We start from the raw sequence: 20828 nt of genomic DNA, 5'->3' as shown, positions 1-20828 counted from the left end.
AAAAAAAAAAAAAAAAAAAAAACACAGATGCTTTTGATTATTATAGAAGGAGCTGAAGTATTCTGTACATACAAAACTAAAACTACTGAAAGCTATATATAACTTTTGATATCCATTCATTCCAAGCTTTTAAAACAATTAATTCCCCTTCTACGATACTTTCTCACCTCAATTTCCATTGACAAAAACTGACGACTCTTTATCACTTATCATTTTCCTCAACCAGGACTCATAGATTCACCAACATGATTCAAGGAAAATTTCCGAACCCAGCCCCCTCCAGCGCCGCACCAGTTTTCTTTTCTGCAGCAATGATTATTATAAACTTCGATTGTGTCAACTCGATCGATGACGTCAAGGCTTTGATGCGATCGATGTCGAAATCAATGATGGGAACAGAAGAAGGTCTTCGAATCGGAAAGGGGTCTTTCTTATTTTCACTTGTTGGGGAGTGGCTATTACTTTTAGTCAATCTATGGTGCTTGCTTAACCTGGTTGTGGCAGTGTCGAACTCTTGGCTCTTACTTATTCCTGGAGCCTTTTTCCTTTTACTTACATCGCGAAGCATCTCTTGATCTTCAACTGTCAACATGGGAGACGGCGGGTGGGCCTTGTTGGTAGATAACTGAATTGTCTTTGGTTGGGGATCGAATTGGGGATTTAACAGAGATCGAATTCCACCATTGCTAGCCCTCACTTGTGTAACGAGATAGTGAAGCCATACAACCAGTTCGAGAATATATCCTTCCGTTTTATCCTTATCCGCATGGTGTAGTGTCTCAATCCTGAGCAACCGGTCTGGCCAGCCAGTTTCCGATTCACCTCAGCACTGTACAATTTAATGAAAAACCCTTAGCTAAATAATGTTGAAAAATAGTAAATAAACAAAAAGCAAATTAGACTTGTAATTCACCCTGTGTTTGCCCATTCTCCAACCCAACCAAATCCGTGATGAGCCCTGGTAGGACCATATTGCAAAAAGAAAAAATATGGTTAAGTAATAAGTAAACAACTTAGAAGAGAAAAGACTCAAGCTCATCCATTGTAAACCCCACAGTTGCAAGGGATGTTTTTAATTACTAACATTGAAAACGGGTAATCAGGCATCAGATATAAACACAACCCAGAAGGAGAAAGTTATGGAGTTTTATGAGGACAGAAAATCCTTACTTAGTCGTGTTAGTGGCATAGGAACAGCCACTGCAGAGTTTTCTCCATTCTGCCTTTATTTGTGGGACATAAGCTGCAAGAACGGCTTTTGAACAAAATAATTATCAATCAAGCATGAGTGGAAAATAAGGCTATCACAAACATAAAGATAGAAGCCATTAAGATGTCAAATGTTGAAAATATCAATCAAATACCTCTTCTCTTACCTGGAATGACTGTACTTTGGCACGCAATGCCGACTTATATTAGGCGGCAATCCTTGGTATAGAGCATCCCTTGTGTTTGGCGGCACAGAACTTGATCGAGACACCTGATTATATTCAAAAAAATGTTAAACAAACCCCCAACCAACATTCTCCAACTTTAGTAGAACAAAACCTCTTGATTTCTTGATTGAGAAAGTATAAAAAGAATTAATCTTTGCAGGTAAAAATTGGAAAGGAAAAATGCATATCTTCCTCATTAAGTAACGACAACAGGTACCAATGAAATATTAGAAAAGTGGTGACATCCATATAAAATATCCCTGTAAGAGTTGTAAAACCATCTTATAAAATATTGATTAATTTCAGGTCACAATTCCCCTTCAAAGGCAATAGGGGTTCTTGTATATTATAGAACCTGTCCTGCAAATACTCAGACTACCAGCAAACCATACACATTCACAAGCCAAAGACTCAAAAACAGTAAAAGGAACTTGTTTATTAATCTCACAGACAAAAGATCCACAGACAAAAATGTATATTCCAACAATCCTACTCGATATTTAATAAGCAAAACAACTCAGAAAATATCGTAAAATGCAATAAGAGTACACCCAAAAGGATAAGTAACAGACTGACTTCGAGGGTCAGCCACCTCCCAAATACTGACTCGAGGTCACAGCCTCCTTTCCAATTACTTTCCAAAAGTCCTTTTCTTACTTTCCTCCCCTGTTTTTATCTTTCCTGGCACCTATTGTGCTCCTAACTGAATTCTCCTATATTCACTCCCCTCAAGCCATCTGTCCTTTCTAACAAACTCAACCTTTTACGCAAGTTCAGCAATATTCTTCTGCTTTTTACCCCGCTCTTCCTACGGTATACCAGTCCTCCTGGTTGCTCATCATTACCCTCCCCAAGGAGAACCACTTGTCCTCAAGGTGGAAAGAAGGAATTGGTTGTGAATGATGTCAAAATCCTCCCATGTGTTTTCATAGGACGGTAAGCCCTTCCATGAATCAACACCTCCACGCGCCATTCAGAAGTTTCCTTTTTTTGAGAACTGCTTCAGTCCAATTGTAACACTAAATCTTCATTGAGGGCTGCCGGTAAAGGTTGACTATTGGATTGGGAAAGTTGCTTTCTTTAATTGTGAAACATGAAAAACGTTGTGTATACGAGCTGAAGAGGATAGCCAGCCTGTAGCCCACGCCCCAATTCTTGCCGTGATCCAAAAGGACCGTAAAACCGGGGCTCAATTTTTCATAAACCGAGGGGCTATAGAACGAATCTATATGGTGTAACTTCAAATAGACAGAGTCGCCACCTCAAATGTCACTTCCCGCGATGGCGATCGGCATACACTTTCATGCGGTTTTGAGCTTTGAGAAGATTGGCCTTTAGCTCCTCAAGAACCCGGTTTCGTAGTTGAAGTTGCTGGTCAACGTTTCAACGAAAGTGTGGTCAGCTAGCGCAGCACTGTTGGAGGGTCGCGGCCATAGAGAGCCTTAAATGGACACATACCGTGGACTATGATAAGTGTTGTTGAACCAGAATTCTGCCCGGAACCATTTAGGGCCACTGTTGTGGTGGCTATTAACAAAGCATCGAAGGTACGTCTCTAACAGCGGTTTACCACTTCTGTTTGACCATCGTCTGCGGATGGTAAGCTGAACTCATGTAAATTGTCCCAGACTGTTTGAATAATTCAGCCCAAAAATTGCTCTGAAAATTCGTCTCGGTGAAACAATGCTTCGGGAAAACCATGCAACTTCCCACTCTTTTATGAACAGATCGCCACACCTTGGTGTGTACGGGTGTTTAAAGTGAGAAAATGGCTTATTTTGTCAAACGATCGACCACAACCAGAATGGTATCAACCCCATTTGCTTGGGTAACCCCAATGAAATCCATAGAAACATCAGCCCATACCTGAGTAGGAATCGGCAATGGTTGAAGCAAACCTGCTGGACTAAGTGCATCGTATTTATTTGTTGACAAACACTGCAGGCCGCACAAATGCCTTGATATCATTCTTCATTCCTTCCCAAAACAACACGTTCAGATCCGTTTATATGTGCGAAAAAATCCAGATGGCCCCCAATGGGTGAAGTATGAAATTCGTGAGTATCATTTGGATGTGAGGTCCAGATTTAGGTAATACTAACCTTTTATTGTATACAGATGGCGGCCCACCAATTGAAACGAGATGGCTTTTCGGGTCAATCAGTAACTGTTGTATAATCCCACTTAATTTAGCATCCGGCTGAACTGCATCTTCAAGACTGTCTAATCCAGAAAAACATCCCACAGATAGGCATGGGTTCAACCGTATCAGGCATCCTGAAAGCATCTGCGGCTTTGTTTTGTGGGCCAGGTTTATATTGGATATTGAAGTCAAGTCCCAACAGTTTGATAACCCATTTCTCTGACTTTCACTTAAAAGTTTCTGGTCTGTTAAAAAATGGAGACTCCGCTGCTCGTGCGATAAACAAAGCGTCTACCCAGAGAGTAATGGCGCCACTTCTGTACAGCAGGACTACGGCCATCAATTCCCTTTCATAGACAGTTTCAGTTTAGATTGAGAGACAATCCCTTGCTGAGAAATGCTATAGGCCGCCCTTCTTGCATCAATACCCCCCTAATCGCTGCCTGAAGCACGGTCTCTATAATAAATTCTTGAGTGAAATTGGGCATCCGATACAGGGACCTGGTCATGATGCGCTTTAACTCTCAAAAGCCGTTGAGCTGCTGCATTCCATCAAAAGAATCCTTTTTTAGTAGGGGGTGAGTGGAAGAGCATTTTACCATATCGCGCACGAATCGGCGTATATCCTGTCACCCAGAAAGCCTGGAGTGCTCTGACGTCCTTTGGTTCTGGCCATTTGGTTATGCTAGCTATCTTGAGGATCCACGGCCACGCCCTTAGCTGACACTAATGACCCAGTATTCTAATTGAGCTGTCCGAATTGACACTTCTTTTGATTAACCACCAACTGATTCTCCAACAATACCTGCAAAATAATGCTCAGATGCTTCGCATGTTCGTCCATTTCCCGGCTGTAAATCAGTATATCGTCGAAACACCATAAATTTTCTTAAGTAAGGCCTGATACATCATTCATGACTCTTGAAAGTCGCCGGTGCATTGGTAGGCCAACGGCTTACTAGGATTCATAGTGCCCCTCTTGTGTTCGAAGGGCGGCTTGGGTGTACCTCTGGTTTCACTCGGATTTGATGATATCCGATTCAAATCCAGTTTTGAAAATACTGTTGCCCCGTCAAGCTCGTCAACAATTCATCGATCGCGGGAATCGGAAATTTATCCGGAATTGGTGATTTTATTAACTGCCCGATAGTCTACACAAAATCTCCACCCTCCATCCTTCTTTTTCACCAACAACACAGGACTAGAGAACGGACTGATGCTTGGCTTTATAATTCTTGAGGTCAACATTTCCTTGACAATACGCTCTATTTCATTTTTCTGATAATAAGGATACCGGTATGGCCTGAGGTTCGGCGGTTGTGCTCCCGGAACCAATTGGATGGCATGATCTTTTGATCGGACAGGTGGTAACCCCGGAAGGGGCTCAAAGACTCGGCTAAATCTACCCAAAACCTCCAGCAAACTGTCATCGATACTCCCAATCTGTTCACACTGAGTCTGTAGCTGCCCGAATTCTACCAAACAGCCTTGTCCTTCATTCTGTACTGCTTTAATAATCGCTTTGAGGGATACCATAGTTTTACTAAGCGACGGATCCCCATACAGGCAAACTACCTGGTTGCCGAACGTGAACCTCATAGTTTGTTGTCTCCAATCCGTCCTAGTTTCACCTAGAGTTTCAAGCCAAGCAATCCCCAGAACGACGTCAGCACTGCTCATATTAAATGGGAAAAAATTTTGCACAATCGTCACCTCCTGTAATTCCAAACACACGTTCCGACATTCCCCTTCACACCTCACACTATACCCATCACCTACTCTGACCCCGAAAGATTGCGTACCCACCACTGGCATTCTCAACCTCTTTACAACCGTTGAACTAATAAAGTTGTGGGAAGCCCCACTATCAATCAACACAATCACTTCCTTACCTTGGATTTTTCCCTTGAGTTTCATTGTCTTCGGACCCTGAATCCCCACCATTGAGCTCAAGGAAAGCTCCACATTTTCCTGCTGTAGCTCTGTTCATGTTTCGAAAGTACCCCCACTCCCCATCAGATCTGAATCCTCTTCCTCTTCATCAATCAGAATGATCTGGAATTGTTTCTCCCCACATTTGTGCCCAATCGAATATTTCCCATCACACCTAAAGCAAATCCCTTTTTCTCGTTTTCTCTGAATCTCTGCATCTGTCATTCGACGGAAGGGAAAGTCTCGTCGCTGGAAATTCTGCCGATCGAATGGCCTGAAGTTTGTCGTCGATTGATCGCGGGTGGAGGAATTCGCTGATGAACCTTGCGTGGAAGACTCTGGTGAACGTCGATTGAGATGGGAGAAGGAATTTGGGTTTGGGTTAGATTTTAGGGATTCCATCGCATTTGGAAATCTGGGATTAATATTAATTCGGGTCGGGTTTTCAAATCGGGTCGAACTCCATGTATTACTATTAGTTCGGGTCGGGTGGTCAAAGCGGGTTGAACTCCTGGATCCATCTGAAAATCCCAGCCCTAATGTGCGTGAGGCCCTATTTGCTCCCACTTGGGCTTCTTCCAAGGGCTGATTCTTTTCCTCAACTCTTTGGGCCAGTTCAATAGTCTGAATTAATGAGTTTGGTTGGCCCATTCTAACCTCAGCCCTAACTTCTGTTTTTAATCCATTCACAAATGCGGCCTGTAGGATCTCTTCTTTCTCCCCTACCAAAAGAGCTGCTACTGCTTCAAACTGACGGCGGAACTCCACTACTGAACCAGTTTGCTTCATTGCCATTAGAGATTCATACGGGTTGAGTTCTTGGGATCCACTGAATCTCTGAAGTAGCGCTAATTTCAACATAGCCCACGAGTTTGCCGGTGTTCTGGATTCGGTCCATTGGAACCAATTGATAGCTTCTCCCTCCATGCAAACCGCAGCTGTTGCCAACTTCCCTTCTTCCGATATCCCATTGATACTGAAGTACCGCTCTACTTTAAAAATCCACCCATAAGGATCTTCACCCGAAAAAACTGGCATCTCCAATTTTCTTCCCCCCATTTCATTGCGGTTTTGGTTAATGCTTCCAGACCCACTGTCTCCAATTACATTTTCTTCGTTGTGAGACTGAACATTTTCTGTTGAACGTACCTCTGCTCTACCTGCCTCTTCCTCATTCTTTCGTCTTACCCATGACTGTAACTCCACTAAGCACTCCCGGATGGTCCCCATTTCAACTCCTAATTTTGTGACCTCTTTCTCCACATTATCAAGTCTAGAATCCATCCTCGTCACAACCATTACCCAGACCACAAGTGCTCTGATACCACTTGATAGAACCTGTCCTGCAAATCACTCAGACTACCAGGAAACCATACACATTCACAAGCCAAAGTCTCAAAAACCGTAAAAGGAACTTGTTGTATTAATCTCAGCAGACAATAGATCCACAGACAAAAATAGATATATTCCAACAATCCTAGCTCGATATTTAATAAGCAAAACAACTCAGAAAATAATCCGTAAAATGCAGTAAAGAGTACAACCCAAAAGGATAAGTAACAGACTGACTTCGAGGGTCAGCCACCTCCCAAATACTGACTTCGAGGGTCAGCAGCCTCCTTTCCAATTTACTTTTCCAAAAGTTCCTTTTCTTACTTTCCTCCCCTGTTTTTATTCTTTCCTGGCACCTATTGTGCTCCTAACTGAATTCTCCTATATTCACTCCCCTCAAGCCATCTGTCCTTTCTAACAAACTCAACCTTTTACATACAAGTGTCAGCAATATTCTTCTGCTTTTTACCCCTGCTCTTCCTACGGTATACCAGTCCTCCTGGTTGCTTATCACTATCTATCTCTGATTGAAAACATGTGCTTTCCAGAAAACTTCTCTGTTTATAAGAATACACTATTCTTCAACTTTCTCTGTGGTTCTTGCATCGATTTACACAAATTACGTTTTGTGTTTTTGATCATGATTATGTTGAGACGGCAAATTATGTACATAAATAATGAGATGCTGTCAGCTTCAAGCAAAAATGATCCTTTAACACTGTACAGAGCTAAGGTACAGGGCTAAAAGTAAAAAAAAAAAAAATCTTCTTTTAGATATATATAATGTGCAAATAGATTAGTTACATGTACTTTTAGATGGCAAAAACGATCTTATATATGTATTTTATTTTTATAAATGCAGGGTTCTTGTTCAGTTCTGGTGCAGCTACAGCACAGTGCCACTGAATGTGATTGTGACTCAGGTTTGCCTAACAACTTTTACAAACAAATATTGATACTAAAATTAAATTGGCATTTTTGAATTGAAATAGTACATCTATGCTATACATGTTTCGCAATTTACAAACTTCTATCTTCTGGTGTGCTTATTGAAGCTTTAGCTTATGTTTCTGACTAAGGAATAAATATGAGTTCATTTTAAACTCTTGTAATTTTAGGATTCTAAGCTGATAGCTCTTTGACCAATTCAGATGGGATCTCAATGGAAGAAAGCTCTGGTGGCAGAAAGTGTGAGAGAGTCGCTCCATAGTTGGTGTAAGAGAGTAAAGGAGAGGTCTAAACACGACTCATTGCATTCACGCACTACAAGGTCTATATGCTCACTCGAATCAACAATTGATGAAAGAGATGAAATAATGGTGGCATCCAGTACTTTATCTAGGAGTTCTTCCATGGAGTCACTGAATCAAGTAACTATAACATCAACTGAACAAGCAGAGTCTGTTCTTCAGACCTCCGAACATCCTGAAACTGAATTGTCATTTAGAGTGCAAGAGTACTTATCGGATACTATAAACATTAATGCCTTGGAACCTCCCAGTACTGATGAAGAAGGTAGTACAGGCAATGGAGAGGAAGGGAAAGTTGAGACTCTTTATGACTTATTTCAGAAGACCTGAAACACATCCTTTCTGGGTTCAGATAATTTTTGGATAGCATTAAAATGTGCAACCAACTTGCTTGGAATACTGATAATGCACAATGAATGGTGTAAAATAATCTTGTATTGGAAGGTTGTAATTTTTAAGCCTGGCATAACTTCTTAACCCACATTGGTATGAGCCATGAAAATAGGTTTTTATTTATTCATAATTCTAAGATACGAAAGAAAGTTACAGAGAAATGGCAATGAAGTTGAGCAGTATTTTCATCTTATAATGTTCTTTATAAGAATTAGCGGTTTGTTTTCCATTGCAAAATGTTCTTTATTTTACGCTCCATTCATCTCAAACAAAGAGAACTGGACCTTTCATTTGTTATCTTATCTATAAACCAACCTGATTGCTAATGAATTCAGTTAAAATATTAAGAAATTTATACTAAGCTGTAACTTAATGTTAGAGTACCTAGTTCTGTAGCCATATTGCGAAGGATTTGGATTCATTGCTGCATTTCATGGTTGAGCATGAATGCTTCATATCTGAACAAACACATTATAGTTACTGGGAAAAAGCATCATATTCATCATCTCTGGGAATTCATGGATGAAAACACTTGAAATAAGAAAAAGTGCTATTCTGACTAGATTAAGAACATTGCATACTGAAAAACACAGAAAATACTTAAAAAATAAGTAACTTAGTAACTTACCAGAAGTATTCTTTTTTTTTTTTTTTTTTTTTTTTTTTTTTTAAAACACAAACCTTGACGCTGGTGCTTCTGACAGTGCTTAATAAAGCACTTTCAAGTACTTAAAATTAATCCAAAATGAATTTTTGACAAGATAAAAACACTTGCTTCCTGGTTGAGTTGACCATGGGTGCTTCATATTTGGAACAAAAACCTCATAATTACGGGGAAAAAGCGTCATATTGAACTACGCGAATTCATGGATAAAAACACTTTAAATTATTAAAAGTCCTTGTTTGACAAGATTAAGAACATTGTAGGCTTAAAGACACAGAAAGTCCTAAAAAAATTATTAACTAGCTTACCAGAAGTGTTCTTTTTAAACACAACCCATGCGGAAGCACTTTCAAGTACTGGAAGATAATCAAAAACGGATATTTTACAATATGAAAAGCGCTGTAAACTGAAAAACAGAGAAAGTACATACAAAAATGAGTCACTTGTAACTTACCAGAGGTGTTCTATTGAACACTACCCCTTGATGGTGTGACCATGTAGGTCCACCGTGGATTAGGAATGAGCCAGTTCTGGATGAATCTGAAAATATGTTTGAAAGCCCAACGACTATGGTAAACATCTAACAATATGTCATAATTCCTAAACCACAATGAAAAAAAATACTTCATCGACCCCTTTTCAGATCACATGTGTCATGCAAGTAAAGTTCCTCCATTAATATATCATGATCGAGTATAGATTCATGGAAAGTCAAAAATCTTAAACTCGATCTTCTACCAAATCTTCAATCAGTATGTCTGGAACTTGTCATCACGAACTTACTTCCGTGTGACTAATAATATACTCTGGCCAGAGATTTTGGTTTCTGACATTTATCAACATTCGGCTAGGAACCCAGATCCAGATGGAGTCAACGATACTCCTAATCCTATATTTATAAGTCAATGGATCCCGTCTTGAACATCGTTTATTTCTACATATGAACAACGCATGACCAAATATGATTTATTATATGAAACATGACTAGTCTCGTACTTATACACCATATGAACCATACGCATCCGTATCGGATCCGACCTCTATGTCTTAGGTCAAAGGACTACATCGTGCACTAATATAACCAAACGATGAATCATTGACTACATGTTTTTCCAAGTGATTTGTCGTTATTTGGTCACGTTCGAAAAATAGTTCACCAATCGCTAATCCATACTAATGCCCAAGTGACATGACTATCATAATCATCCGTACTTATATCAACTCATGATATCTTTTGGAAGCATCTAGTATGCCTACTATGCAATATAGTTGCCCAAAGAATATTACTTCCGTGGGGAACCTTTTGATAAATTCATATACATACTTTATTTTAAATGCATGACTAAATAAAGGAAGCAATTTATATATATATAAATTGAAAAACTCCATCTTCTATCATTTATGATATATTGATACAAAACATAATGCTCTGAAACTGACAACACGAATAGTTTCTAAGGCATACACTAACAAACTCCCACTTTCACTAAAGCCATATGATGTTGTATCTCATACCCATCTTCTCAATATGATGGTTCAATTACTTTAGTATCGTCGCCTTGGTCAGTGGATCAGCTACATTTTCTATTGAAGATGTCTTCAGAATTATAATCTCCAACGAATTCTCTCAAAATATGATACTTGCGCTGAATGTGTTTGGATTTTTGGTGTGCCCTTGGTTCCTTTGCCTGTGTAATAGCTCCAGTATTGTCATAGAACATGCTTATTGGGTAAGCCATGTTCGGAACCACACCTAGTTCAATTACGAACTTTCGCATCCAAATAGCTTTCTTTGCTACTTATGAAGTAGCAATGTATTTAGCTTCTATAGTGGAGTCTGCTATAGTTGTCTGTTTGGAATTTTTCCAACTAACAGCACCTTGACAAACATACAAAGTTTAATCCTTCACAAATGCACAAGTCGCAATTGCAGCATAGTGCACAATAAGGGTCAATCCCCAAAAATTAGAAGTGCTATTGCAATCCTAGAAACTGTGCCTTGATGAAAATAACAAGAATTGAAATAAAGAAAACATATAAACGACATTAAAATAAAGCTAAATCTAACTATCTACAAAGAATCCTAAGGCTCTAACTCCATCATAATTATCAGGCTATGTCTTGGTCGATGATGGATCAGTAGTGAGTAGTCTCGCAATTAACACCAATCAATCGTCTCACTAAACACAGACCAAGATTGGCCTCTAGCAAGGCATCATGGCCACCCAATAGGTTCGGATTCAGCGAAATAGCTTGCCTATCAATGATATGGTTACCGTGCAAACCGAGCCTTTCATCATCTGTTATCTCATCGAGGCTGAGGTACATAAATAGTGTCAACCTCAGTTATCTTCGATATCTTTGTATTAAGTTATTGGACCAATGACCGGAATAATGAATTAGATTGAGAAACAACTCAATCCCACTGTGGCCATAACTTTAGTATCACTGCCATTCACTAAATTGTGTAGTAAGATAACTTCTCTCGTACCCGGGAGTGATGAATCATTTATCGATCCACCATAGTCTTGATATACTCCTTGATGTAGCTAATCATTACCGTATTGATAGCTCTAAATAAAACTATGTTAGGCTAGTGTCAAACTACACCAATCAATGCACAAGCCGCTCTAGTGATCTCAAGTCTAAGGAACACATGCACCACCATTTGTTAGAGAATTTATTCTATAGATATTGGGGTTACCATCCATATGAAATCCTCTAGTAGGTCTGTCCAGTGAACTTGCCTAAAGCAAATACACATGTGTCACATCAGGTTATCAACAAATAACCTTGACAAGTGAGATCAGTCACTATCTTTCGATAGGGTCGTTCAACACTATGATAGCATTTCCGTATTATCTGCGTCCTTGGTTAGAATAATACTGGGGTTACAGACATTTCTAGAATGGCCACCATATGTGATCATATGGTTCTCATTATCAAGATTTGAAACACTTGATACCTTCGTCACGGTTCTACCATCCTAAGGACATATATCATTACATGCAATTATGATTTACATGATACAGAAGAAAATTGCCTTTTATTGATTAAATAATTAAACATCATTTCAGAGAGTCAATTCTACAATAACTGATTGGCTCTAAGGCACTAACTCTAACACAATGTATTCATCATCAAACTATCATTATTTCCACTCCGTTCTAGGGTTCGTACATCATTAGGTTCAACCTAGCACTTTCATTATGCAAACTAGCTAGTGGCATATAGCCTAGTCTAAACAACGAAGGAACCAATTCGCATAGACACAAATCATCCATTCACAGAGCTAATTAAGATAGGCACGACGTCTCTCATTTCTACGGTATTATCACGGCCATTTGGAATAACCTAGTGTTTCCATCAACTAAACTAGCTAGTGGCGTATTGTAANTGCCAGAATATCACAAATTACACATTGAGAATTATGTATGAAAATATATATGTATATCCAAGAACATTATGCAATTTGGAGGGAATCGTGCTGACAGAGAATAAGAAAATAATGGATCTAGTTGAGAGAATAATCTAACATAAATTTTTAATTGAAAAAAAGTCTGAAGGATTTATGAATTACAAATGAAAGTTAGAAAAGAACTTAGTTCCGCAAACTGAGCACTAATGTTGCTATAAGAGAAATTGCAAATCCTTATAGACACCCTAACATATATAAGCATCAGAGATGTTCTGCAGAAAGTGGACAAAAGTGACATTGAGAGAATAAATAAGTATATTCATTTCCATTAATTAAATGTGTTATTAATTAAGTATTAATTCTATTATTATTTTTTTTTAATATATTGTACATAATAGGGATGAGCCCCAGTTCATCATCTGTGCCCATCCAAGCAGTCATAGTGGCAGTTACAGCAGCAATTGTGGCGGTGGTGGTGATAGTGGGGCCAGCAATAGCCACAACAATTACTGGAATAGTGGTGGCAGTGCTGATGGTCCTAGGGGTTTATTGGTGGGGTGGCTGCGGTGGTAGTGGTGTCTTTACAAAGGGTCGAAAACTTGAACTAGGTTTGAGCTCAGAATAAATGAGTTATTGAACTAGACTCACTAGCTATTTTTCATAATTTTCCAAAATCAGAAAACCCTCATTTTGGTAGTTAATTGGAGAATATATGTATCAACTACAAATACCCTTCTCATAGTGTAGTAGGAAAAAAGCATCTTACAGCTCGAACATTTTATAGAACTGTGAATGACATTACATAACATTTGGAAGTATTTTCTCTGGTAATACAGGGTCCTTTTCCCTAAATTGACCTTGTGGACATGAGTTGATATTTAATATTTGAGATATTGTAGTAAAAGAAAATGAATAAATGTCCTTTGAAAGAATGACAGAAGCTTTAACTGAAGATAGTTGGCAAAGGATATAATGCTTGTCAACAACAAAAAAGATGCGGTTTTTATTATCATTTGTTGGTTATTATTTTCTTTACTGGTCACAAGTATAAGTAATTGATGGAATTCATGTGTGGAAATGACATTACAAACTAGCATGTACAGCTCCATAGAGTTGTCCACTTTTTGCATCCTTTTTAATTCCATGCTTCAATGACATACCTTTGTAATCTTAAATTAATAATTCTTTAATTGAATTCATAAGGTCTTAAGTAGGAGCATGAGTAGCCTCACACTTCTAATCTTGACATGACGATCAATTTTTTGCCTATTGCTTCACCTCTTAATACTGATTGTATTTACTTCTATCATGATTGCTGAAAGAACTTTGTGGTTTTTGTTTTTATGATATTAGAACTTCATCAGATGATTTGATCCATAGATATTGATCACATTGCATTTCTGTTCCATTCTAGAGGTGGAGCCACAGTACTCTGGGGCAAGGATACAGGGAGATGTTATTACTTTGGATTTTGTAATGAAAATGGTTGATGACTTCAAGAAACAGAAGTGCTTACACAAACGGTATGTTTAACAAGCACAGATGGATATGAATTTAGTTCTGAAATGGTGATGTCTTAATCTTTTCTTTGAATGCTGCTTGCATTGTTTTGTAGGTATGCATTCCAGATTGTCTTACAAACAAGGGAAATGTTGCGGGCTCTGCCTTCTCTTGTTGATATAAATATTCCTGATGACAATCATTTTACTGTGTGTGGTGATATACATGGTCAGGTAATTGCTTGCTTAGTCATTCTTGAATTATGGAGTGAGTGTATACTTTGACATTAATTTTGAAATTGATGGAGTAACACTTACAAACACGATAATTGACACCTTTTTAGATTGCAAAAAGGTTAGTTGATGGAAAATGTCATTCTGCACCAACCTGTTGTGAGCTTGGCAATAGAACGATCTGCAAATTTATTAGTATACTATCTTTGGATAAGTGATATATGGAGTTCTATCACAAAATTTGCTAATATTTCGATGTATATATAAAGGATTATTCATACTTCATATCTGTGGTGATACACTGACCAAACTATGTTTTTGGTTTTTACCTCCAATTTTCTTAAAGTTTTCCTGAAAACGTTTCTTAAATAAAGAGATTAATTGATGATCACATAATTATTTTGTCAAAAATCTACTATGTATTTGTTGATTTTCTTGAAGACTAAAGATTGGTGGTAGTATGTGTTTAGATTATGGATTATTTGGATTTACTTTGATGAGTAACATACTATCCAACTTTCCCGATTCTGCATGTGTCTTATCTGCGTATTTATATCCCTGCATTCATTTGAGCACTGAAATGTTACTATAATCTATTGCCATTCCAGTAAACTTCTGGTAGATTGCTACTATTGCGTCTTATGATTAAGCATTTTGGCACCTTTGCTTTCTCAAGTTTTCTATCTGGTTTATATTTCTTTTTAATAGCCGTCCTCAGAAATCTGTCTTTTTGCTTCCAAGTTATGCACAATTGTTTGTTATTATCTTATTTCCAACCATAGCTTGTTGCACTTATTTGTGTACATATGTTTGCAATGCTTGCAGTTCTATGATCTGTTAAACATTTTTGAGCTTAATGGGCTTCCCTCAGAAGAGAATCCATATCTGTTTAATGGTGACTTTGTGGATAGGGGATCGTTTTCTTTGGAGGTCATCCTCACATTATTTGCCTTTAAGTGCATGTCTCCATCAGGTAAACCTTCTTTGATTCTTGTGTTTCTGGTATTCAGCCTCAGCTTTCTCTGCAGGTGTTTTTTTTCTTTTCCCAGCTTCAATGACTGGCCAGTTGTAAGAGATTTTATTTAATGATTCTATATGTGTTTGCTGTTCATTTTGAACCAAGAGAATTGTTTATGTGTCTTGGTAAAAGAATATTAATTGCTGTGGTATTTTTACTGTTATGTGAATTTGTTCCTGATTATGATGTGTTTGTGACCAGTAATTCATTTTTCACGTTGCATTATTTAACTGTGTGGAAAATTTTCAGCTATATATCTTGCTAGAGGAAATCATGAGAGCAAGAGCATGAACAAGATATATGGCTTCGAGGGTGAGGTCCGATCAAAGTTGAACGAAACATTTGTGGAACTCTTTGCAGAAGTGTTCTGTTGTTTGCCTTTGGCTCATGTGCTAAATGAGAAGGTTTTTGTAGTCCATGGAGGCCTTTTTAGTGTTGATGGTGTTAAACTGTCTGATATTAGGGCAATTGATCGGTTCTTTGAGCCTCCTGAGGAAGGTATGTGGCCAGTTTAGTATATTTTTTTGTTATTGCTTCCTTGTGTTTATATTATTGCCATCAACAGGCTCTTTGGCCTATCTGATATAGCATAATATTTTTTTCACCTTTATGTTAATTGTATATCATGTGATGATTTCTTAGTGATCAAAGCAAGAATGATTTTCCTATGTCATCTTAACAAAAATTTGGAAGAGAAGAATTGTAAAATATTGTCATATGTGTAATACTTTCCTAGTGATCACAGTAAGAATGATTTCCTATGTTATCATCTAATCTTAAATAACTTTTGGAAGAGAAGAATTGAGGAACAAGTTTGAGAGAGCGGATTTGTATTTTGGAATGAGAAAAACAACAGAATTTGCCCCTGGTCTCCTTTGAGAGACAGTGCGTTGAGAACATCTTTTTTACTGACTAAGCAATCCTGAGGGACATCTTTCTTCTTAAGTTCTACTGCTTTCTTTGCTCCTTTGAAACTTTTCTTCATCTTGACTTTTCACCAGTGGACACATCTTTGTCCACGTAATTTTCTGAAATACTGATCTTTTTATCTCCTTGTAAAATTTTTTGTTTCCCATCAAAGAACTGGGAGGATTGTGTAGCACATGGTATCTAATTGGAATATGGTATGTTGTTGGTGACTCTTATCTATTTACTTGAGGACATCAAACTCCATCAATTGCATTTTAAGCAATCCATCTTTTTTCTTAAAGCAGATTTAGTTTTTATGTCTGGTCACAGATGGCTGGCTGTCCTTCCTTTCCCATAAAACCGAGAGTTTCAGAAGAAGGCTGGAAGAGTTGTCTTAGTTTGGAAGTAAAAAGGATTCTTAAAGCACTATGAATCCCAAAAGCTTGAGCTAATAAGAGATGGGCTGACAATAGTGACACCATCTTACATGCATACCTGAATTGAGTCGGTGGACTTGTCACATGAACTCAAAAACATGCTGATCTTATTATATGCCTGATTTCCTTTGTGATATAATTTAAATTAATGGAATTTAGGAATCTTTAAGATTCCAACACAAGACTTCTTGATAAAATAGTGTTTGATATGATGTTGGCAAAACCATAAATCCCAAGGGTGATCCAATAAAAGTATTTAAACTCTTAACAAGGACAGTTATGTTTCAACTTTGTCCAAGTTGAGTGTGTCTAATTTATGCGTTTGTTGACCATGCTCTTAGTTGACTTTGTCTGTTGCTCTTTGCATGCTCATTTTTTTTGTCTGATTTTCATTAGGATTGATGTGTGAACTACTATGGAGTGATCCGCAACCTCTCCCTGGAAGAGGTCCTAGCAAACGAGGAGTGGGTCTTTCTTTTGGTGCTGATGTGACAAAAAGATTTCTGCAGGATAATAATCTAGGTAGCTTTCTTTTGTCAAAATGAAATCTAGGTAGTTTTGTACTACTGTCTATATTGTTCGTTCCATGTCAGTGCTTAACATACCTTACTCAATGTACAGACTTAGTTGTGCGATCTCATGAAGTAAAGGACGAAGGTTATGAGATTGAGCATGATGGAAAACTTATTACTGTATTTTCTGCACCAAATTACTGCGACCAGGTAACTAAATTATGGTTACTGGATTATTTCTTTCTATATCTGATGTAGTTTTGACAAACTTTGTTGGTCATTTCTATATATTATGCTAGGTTACTTTGTTTTTGAGCTTGAAATAAATTTATATCAAACTTAAGTTTGAACATTTTTCAGATTAAACTGGGAGCTATGAACTGATGCATGGAGTGGATATACCTGACATGTTAGCAAAAGTATCATAAAGTCGGATACATTTAGGAATTATAATATATGTATTGAGGAGTCACAAAGAAGTACCTAAAAAGATCCCATTTGGATATTGCTTATCTTACAGAAGCATTAAGTCAACTTTGTTCGTCTTTTCAGAAAATGTCAATTACTTTTTACTGAATAAATAACCATTAGATATTATTGTTGAACTTTCGTGCAAAGTTGACAAAGTTTCTGATATTGCAATATGATAGTTATGCTTACTGGTAGTTCACCTATTATTAAAATAGTTGTACTACTGTCTATACTGTTTTCACAGCTAGAAATCCACTTATTCCCTTTAAACATGAAACTGGAAAACCCATTGTAAGTTCTTATGGGAGTTGAAGATTATACTTTAAGTTGAATTATACAAATGGATGGTTTTATTACCATTGCCGAATTGTTCTTGTAAATGTAGCATGTTTTGTTGTGGTGCTTACATTGGCTTGTAATTCGACTATTGCAGATGGGTAACAAGGGTGCTTTTATTCGTTTTGAAGCCCCTGATTTGAAGCCAAATATAATTACATTCTCAGCTGTGGTCAGTAGCTTCTATTTTTTGAATAATTGTAATGTCTTTCGCTTTTATGGTTACACATATGTATATCTTATTTTCTTCCCTTCCCACGCAGACGATGGCGTGTTTTATTTTCAATAATTTTTGGAACCTTTGGAAGATAACTTTGAATTTTCATGTTTGTCTTGTGATTAACTTACAGCCTCACCCGGATGTCAAGCCAATGGCATACGCGAACAATTTTCTTAGATTATTCTCTTAATACATCTCCTTGCCGAATGGGTTGGCTGTGTACGAATTTGCCATAGATGGTTCTGCTGTTGAAGTGCAGGTTGATTCTGGCAGCTGGAAAAGATCCTTTACAGTTTACATGTTGACAAATGCAGCAGCTTTCTTTAGATTATTCTCATCTTAAGTGACTTTTATTTGTTTGTAACAAATTTGAGGCATTGACCATTCTGAAATTTTCTTTCTTGTCAAAAGCGAGGCTTTTCTAGGTGGATCCAAAATGGGGACCGAAGAGGCAATGGGAGGTTAGATTAGATTAGACTTTAGAGTTTAGAGTCTTATTAAATGTACGAATATTTTTTATGTGTCTTATTTTCTGAGTGAATTACTGAATTACATTTATTTCTGCCCATTTTGTGATTTTAACTTTATGATTTATTCTTTTAATGATAATGTGGGATAAACTTGTCTTATCATGTATTTATGTTTATTCTATTTGTACATAAAATTTGATAATCTTTATTACGTCACCTTTTCTTATTTTCTTTCAAACATCTCACAAAGATTCTGTTTGATACAGCTTACTTTTCTGGTAGCACTTATTGAATTAAGAGTTTAACGAAGCAAAGATTAGATTGGTTAGAAAATGTAGGAGGTTTTTAATATTTATTTACTTAATATGTTTCTTAGATGGAATTGAATAAAGCTAAGATCAAAGATTGTTGTAGTTTTCAGGTTGGATTTGGCGTACGGATTATAAATAATAAACTGGATTTGTTAAGAAAGAAATGATGCCTATAATCTGGATTTGCTAAGAAAGAAGTGAGATGCAATAAAACAAGTAAAATCATTGTTTTAAAACCTGGCCCGACCGGTTGGACTGGGCCCTGGCCGTTGAGCGGGTTGGGAAAGTCTCAAAACCAGGGGAGTCGTTTCACCTAGATTCCCTTCGGGGTTGGACTGGTGGATACTGTTGCAACCCGTTGGTCCAATCGGTTTAGGGGAAAACCGGGTGAACTCTCCACCTGGTTTTCAAGCCATTTTCCCCTATTTTTTAAGTCTTTGTCGAGCCCTAACCCATTTTTCCCTATTCCATTGTCGATTTCTTCATCTTAATCTCTTTTGTTCATCTCATCTATTCAATTCTTCTTTGCAACACCGTCATTTCACTTTGGTTATTAAAAAAGTCCCCTAACCAATTAACGCAAGCAATAGTTACCTTCCCAACAAAACATCAATACAATCCCCACCCATATCACCAAAGCAACACCATATTCCTAACTCACACATCAATCAAAGCATTTCAAAAACATGAAATTTTTTAAGGAAAACAAATGTGAAGAAAATGGGATGAGCGATTATGAGGCTATGAGATGTATGGGCAATAGGGTGGGAAGAGAAGTGGGTTGGATGGGGTACGGGGTGCCATAGGGTGGTGGTGGGGGCTACCGCCTCTATTGTCTGTGGTGGGGTAAGGTCGTCAATGATGGCTAAGTAAGACATGCGATGGGGTGTGGGGTAGTGGTTAACGAGATGGTTGGATGGGGGAAAGGGAGGGGAGGCGATGATTCACTTCAGGCTACTGGGTTTTTGTGAGAAGGCTATTGGTTTTTGCGATTTGGCTGGGTTTTTTCAATTTGAATGGAGTAGGCTACTGGGTTTTTGCGATTTGGGTTGATTTTGGGATTTGAATGAAGAAGGTTGCTGGGTTTTTGAGAGGAGGCTGCAACTGCCTTTTGTTTTATTGTGAGGGAGTTGGGTATTGAGGAAGAAGAAGAAGCTGATTTGATTTTGGGATTTGAATGGAGAAGGTTATTGGGTTTTTAAGAGGAGGCTGCGGCTGCTTATTGTTTTATTGTGAGGGAGTTGGGTTATGGGGAAGAAGAAGAAGATAAATCAGTCAATTTATTTGGGGATTTATTAATTTTTAAGGGTTGAATCATGCTGACATCAACGCCAATCTGACCCACCGGTTGAACCGTTCAACCTAGGACTTGGTCCTTGGTCGGATTCCACCCTGAGCTGGGTTTTAAAGAGGGCTCTCATCTCTTTGTCATGGTAGCTAATGGAGATAAGTTGCCATGTTTGGGGTGTTGTCAGTTTACTACTACTTTCTATCTTCTAGCTTTGGGAGGATGCGACATTGTCGTAGACGTTAATTGGCTCTGTGCACGTGGGACCATTCGGTGGGATTTTTCTTGACTACTATGCAATTCACGTGGAGCAACTGACATATTAAACTCTTAAGGACTTACTCCCTCATCACACTTAATTGAGGCTTCCTAAGACAACCTGAGTAACCATGCTCCTCTTGAGCTACAACCCCTCCATAAATTTTGTCACATCTTCACCAAACCAAAAGGGTTACCCCCTCGTTGTAGTCATGATCATAAAATCCCCTTTACGGAAGGATTTGGACCCATTAGTATTCGTCCTATCGCTACCCTTACTATCAAAAAGAGGAAATT

The 20828-nt window shown here is 38.0% G+C and overlaps 2 protein-coding genes and 1 long non-coding RNA gene across 3 annotated transcripts; 2 read left to right on the top strand and 1 right to left on the bottom strand.

Moving 5' to 3' along the window:
- Nucleotides 1–672: 672 nt before the first annotated feature.
- On the bottom strand, nucleotides 673–1204 carry LOC116121101. Its single transcript, XR_004126659.1, has 3 exons — nucleotides 1171–1204; nucleotides 914–958; nucleotides 673–829 (listed from the first exon to the last, which is right to left on the bottom strand). It is a non-coding gene; the product is annotated as an uncharacterized LOC116121101 (long non-coding RNA).
- Nucleotides 1205–7483: 6279 nt separating this feature from the next.
- On the top strand, nucleotides 7484–8660 carry LOC116121122 (MLO-like protein 4). Its single transcript, XM_031407061.1, has 3 exons — nucleotides 7484–7563; nucleotides 7706–7766; nucleotides 7995–8660. The coding sequence occupies exons 1-3, from the start codon at nucleotides 7484–7486 to the stop codon at nucleotides 8421–8423; spliced, it is 570 nt and encodes a 189-aa protein (XP_031262921.1). The 3' UTR covers nucleotides 8424–8660.
- Nucleotides 8661–12953: 4293 nt separating this feature from the next.
- Nucleotides 12954–18833, top strand: LOC116121119 (serine/threonine-protein phosphatase 5-like). Its single transcript, XM_031407057.1, has 9 exons — nucleotides 12954–13176; nucleotides 13983–14091; nucleotides 14184–14301; nucleotides 15127–15274; nucleotides 15569–15817; nucleotides 17062–17187; nucleotides 17287–17387; nucleotides 18082–18156; nucleotides 18335–18833. The coding sequence occupies exons 1-9, from the start codon at nucleotides 12969–12971 to the stop codon at nucleotides 18392–18394; spliced, it is 1194 nt and encodes a 397-aa protein (XP_031262917.1). The 5' UTR covers nucleotides 12954–12968; the 3' UTR covers nucleotides 18395–18833.
- Nucleotides 18834–20828: the final 1995 nt, after the last annotated feature.

This window comes from Pistacia vera, unplaced genomic scaffold, assembly GCF_008641045.1.
Source record: "Pistacia vera cultivar Batoury unplaced genomic scaffold, PisVer_v2 Contig966, whole genome shotgun sequence".
NCBI lineage: Eukaryota > Viridiplantae > Streptophyta > Magnoliopsida > Sapindales > Anacardiaceae > Pistacia > Pistacia vera.
Note: the sequence above shows the minus strand (reverse complement) of the source record. Positions and strands in the feature narration are given on the sequence as shown.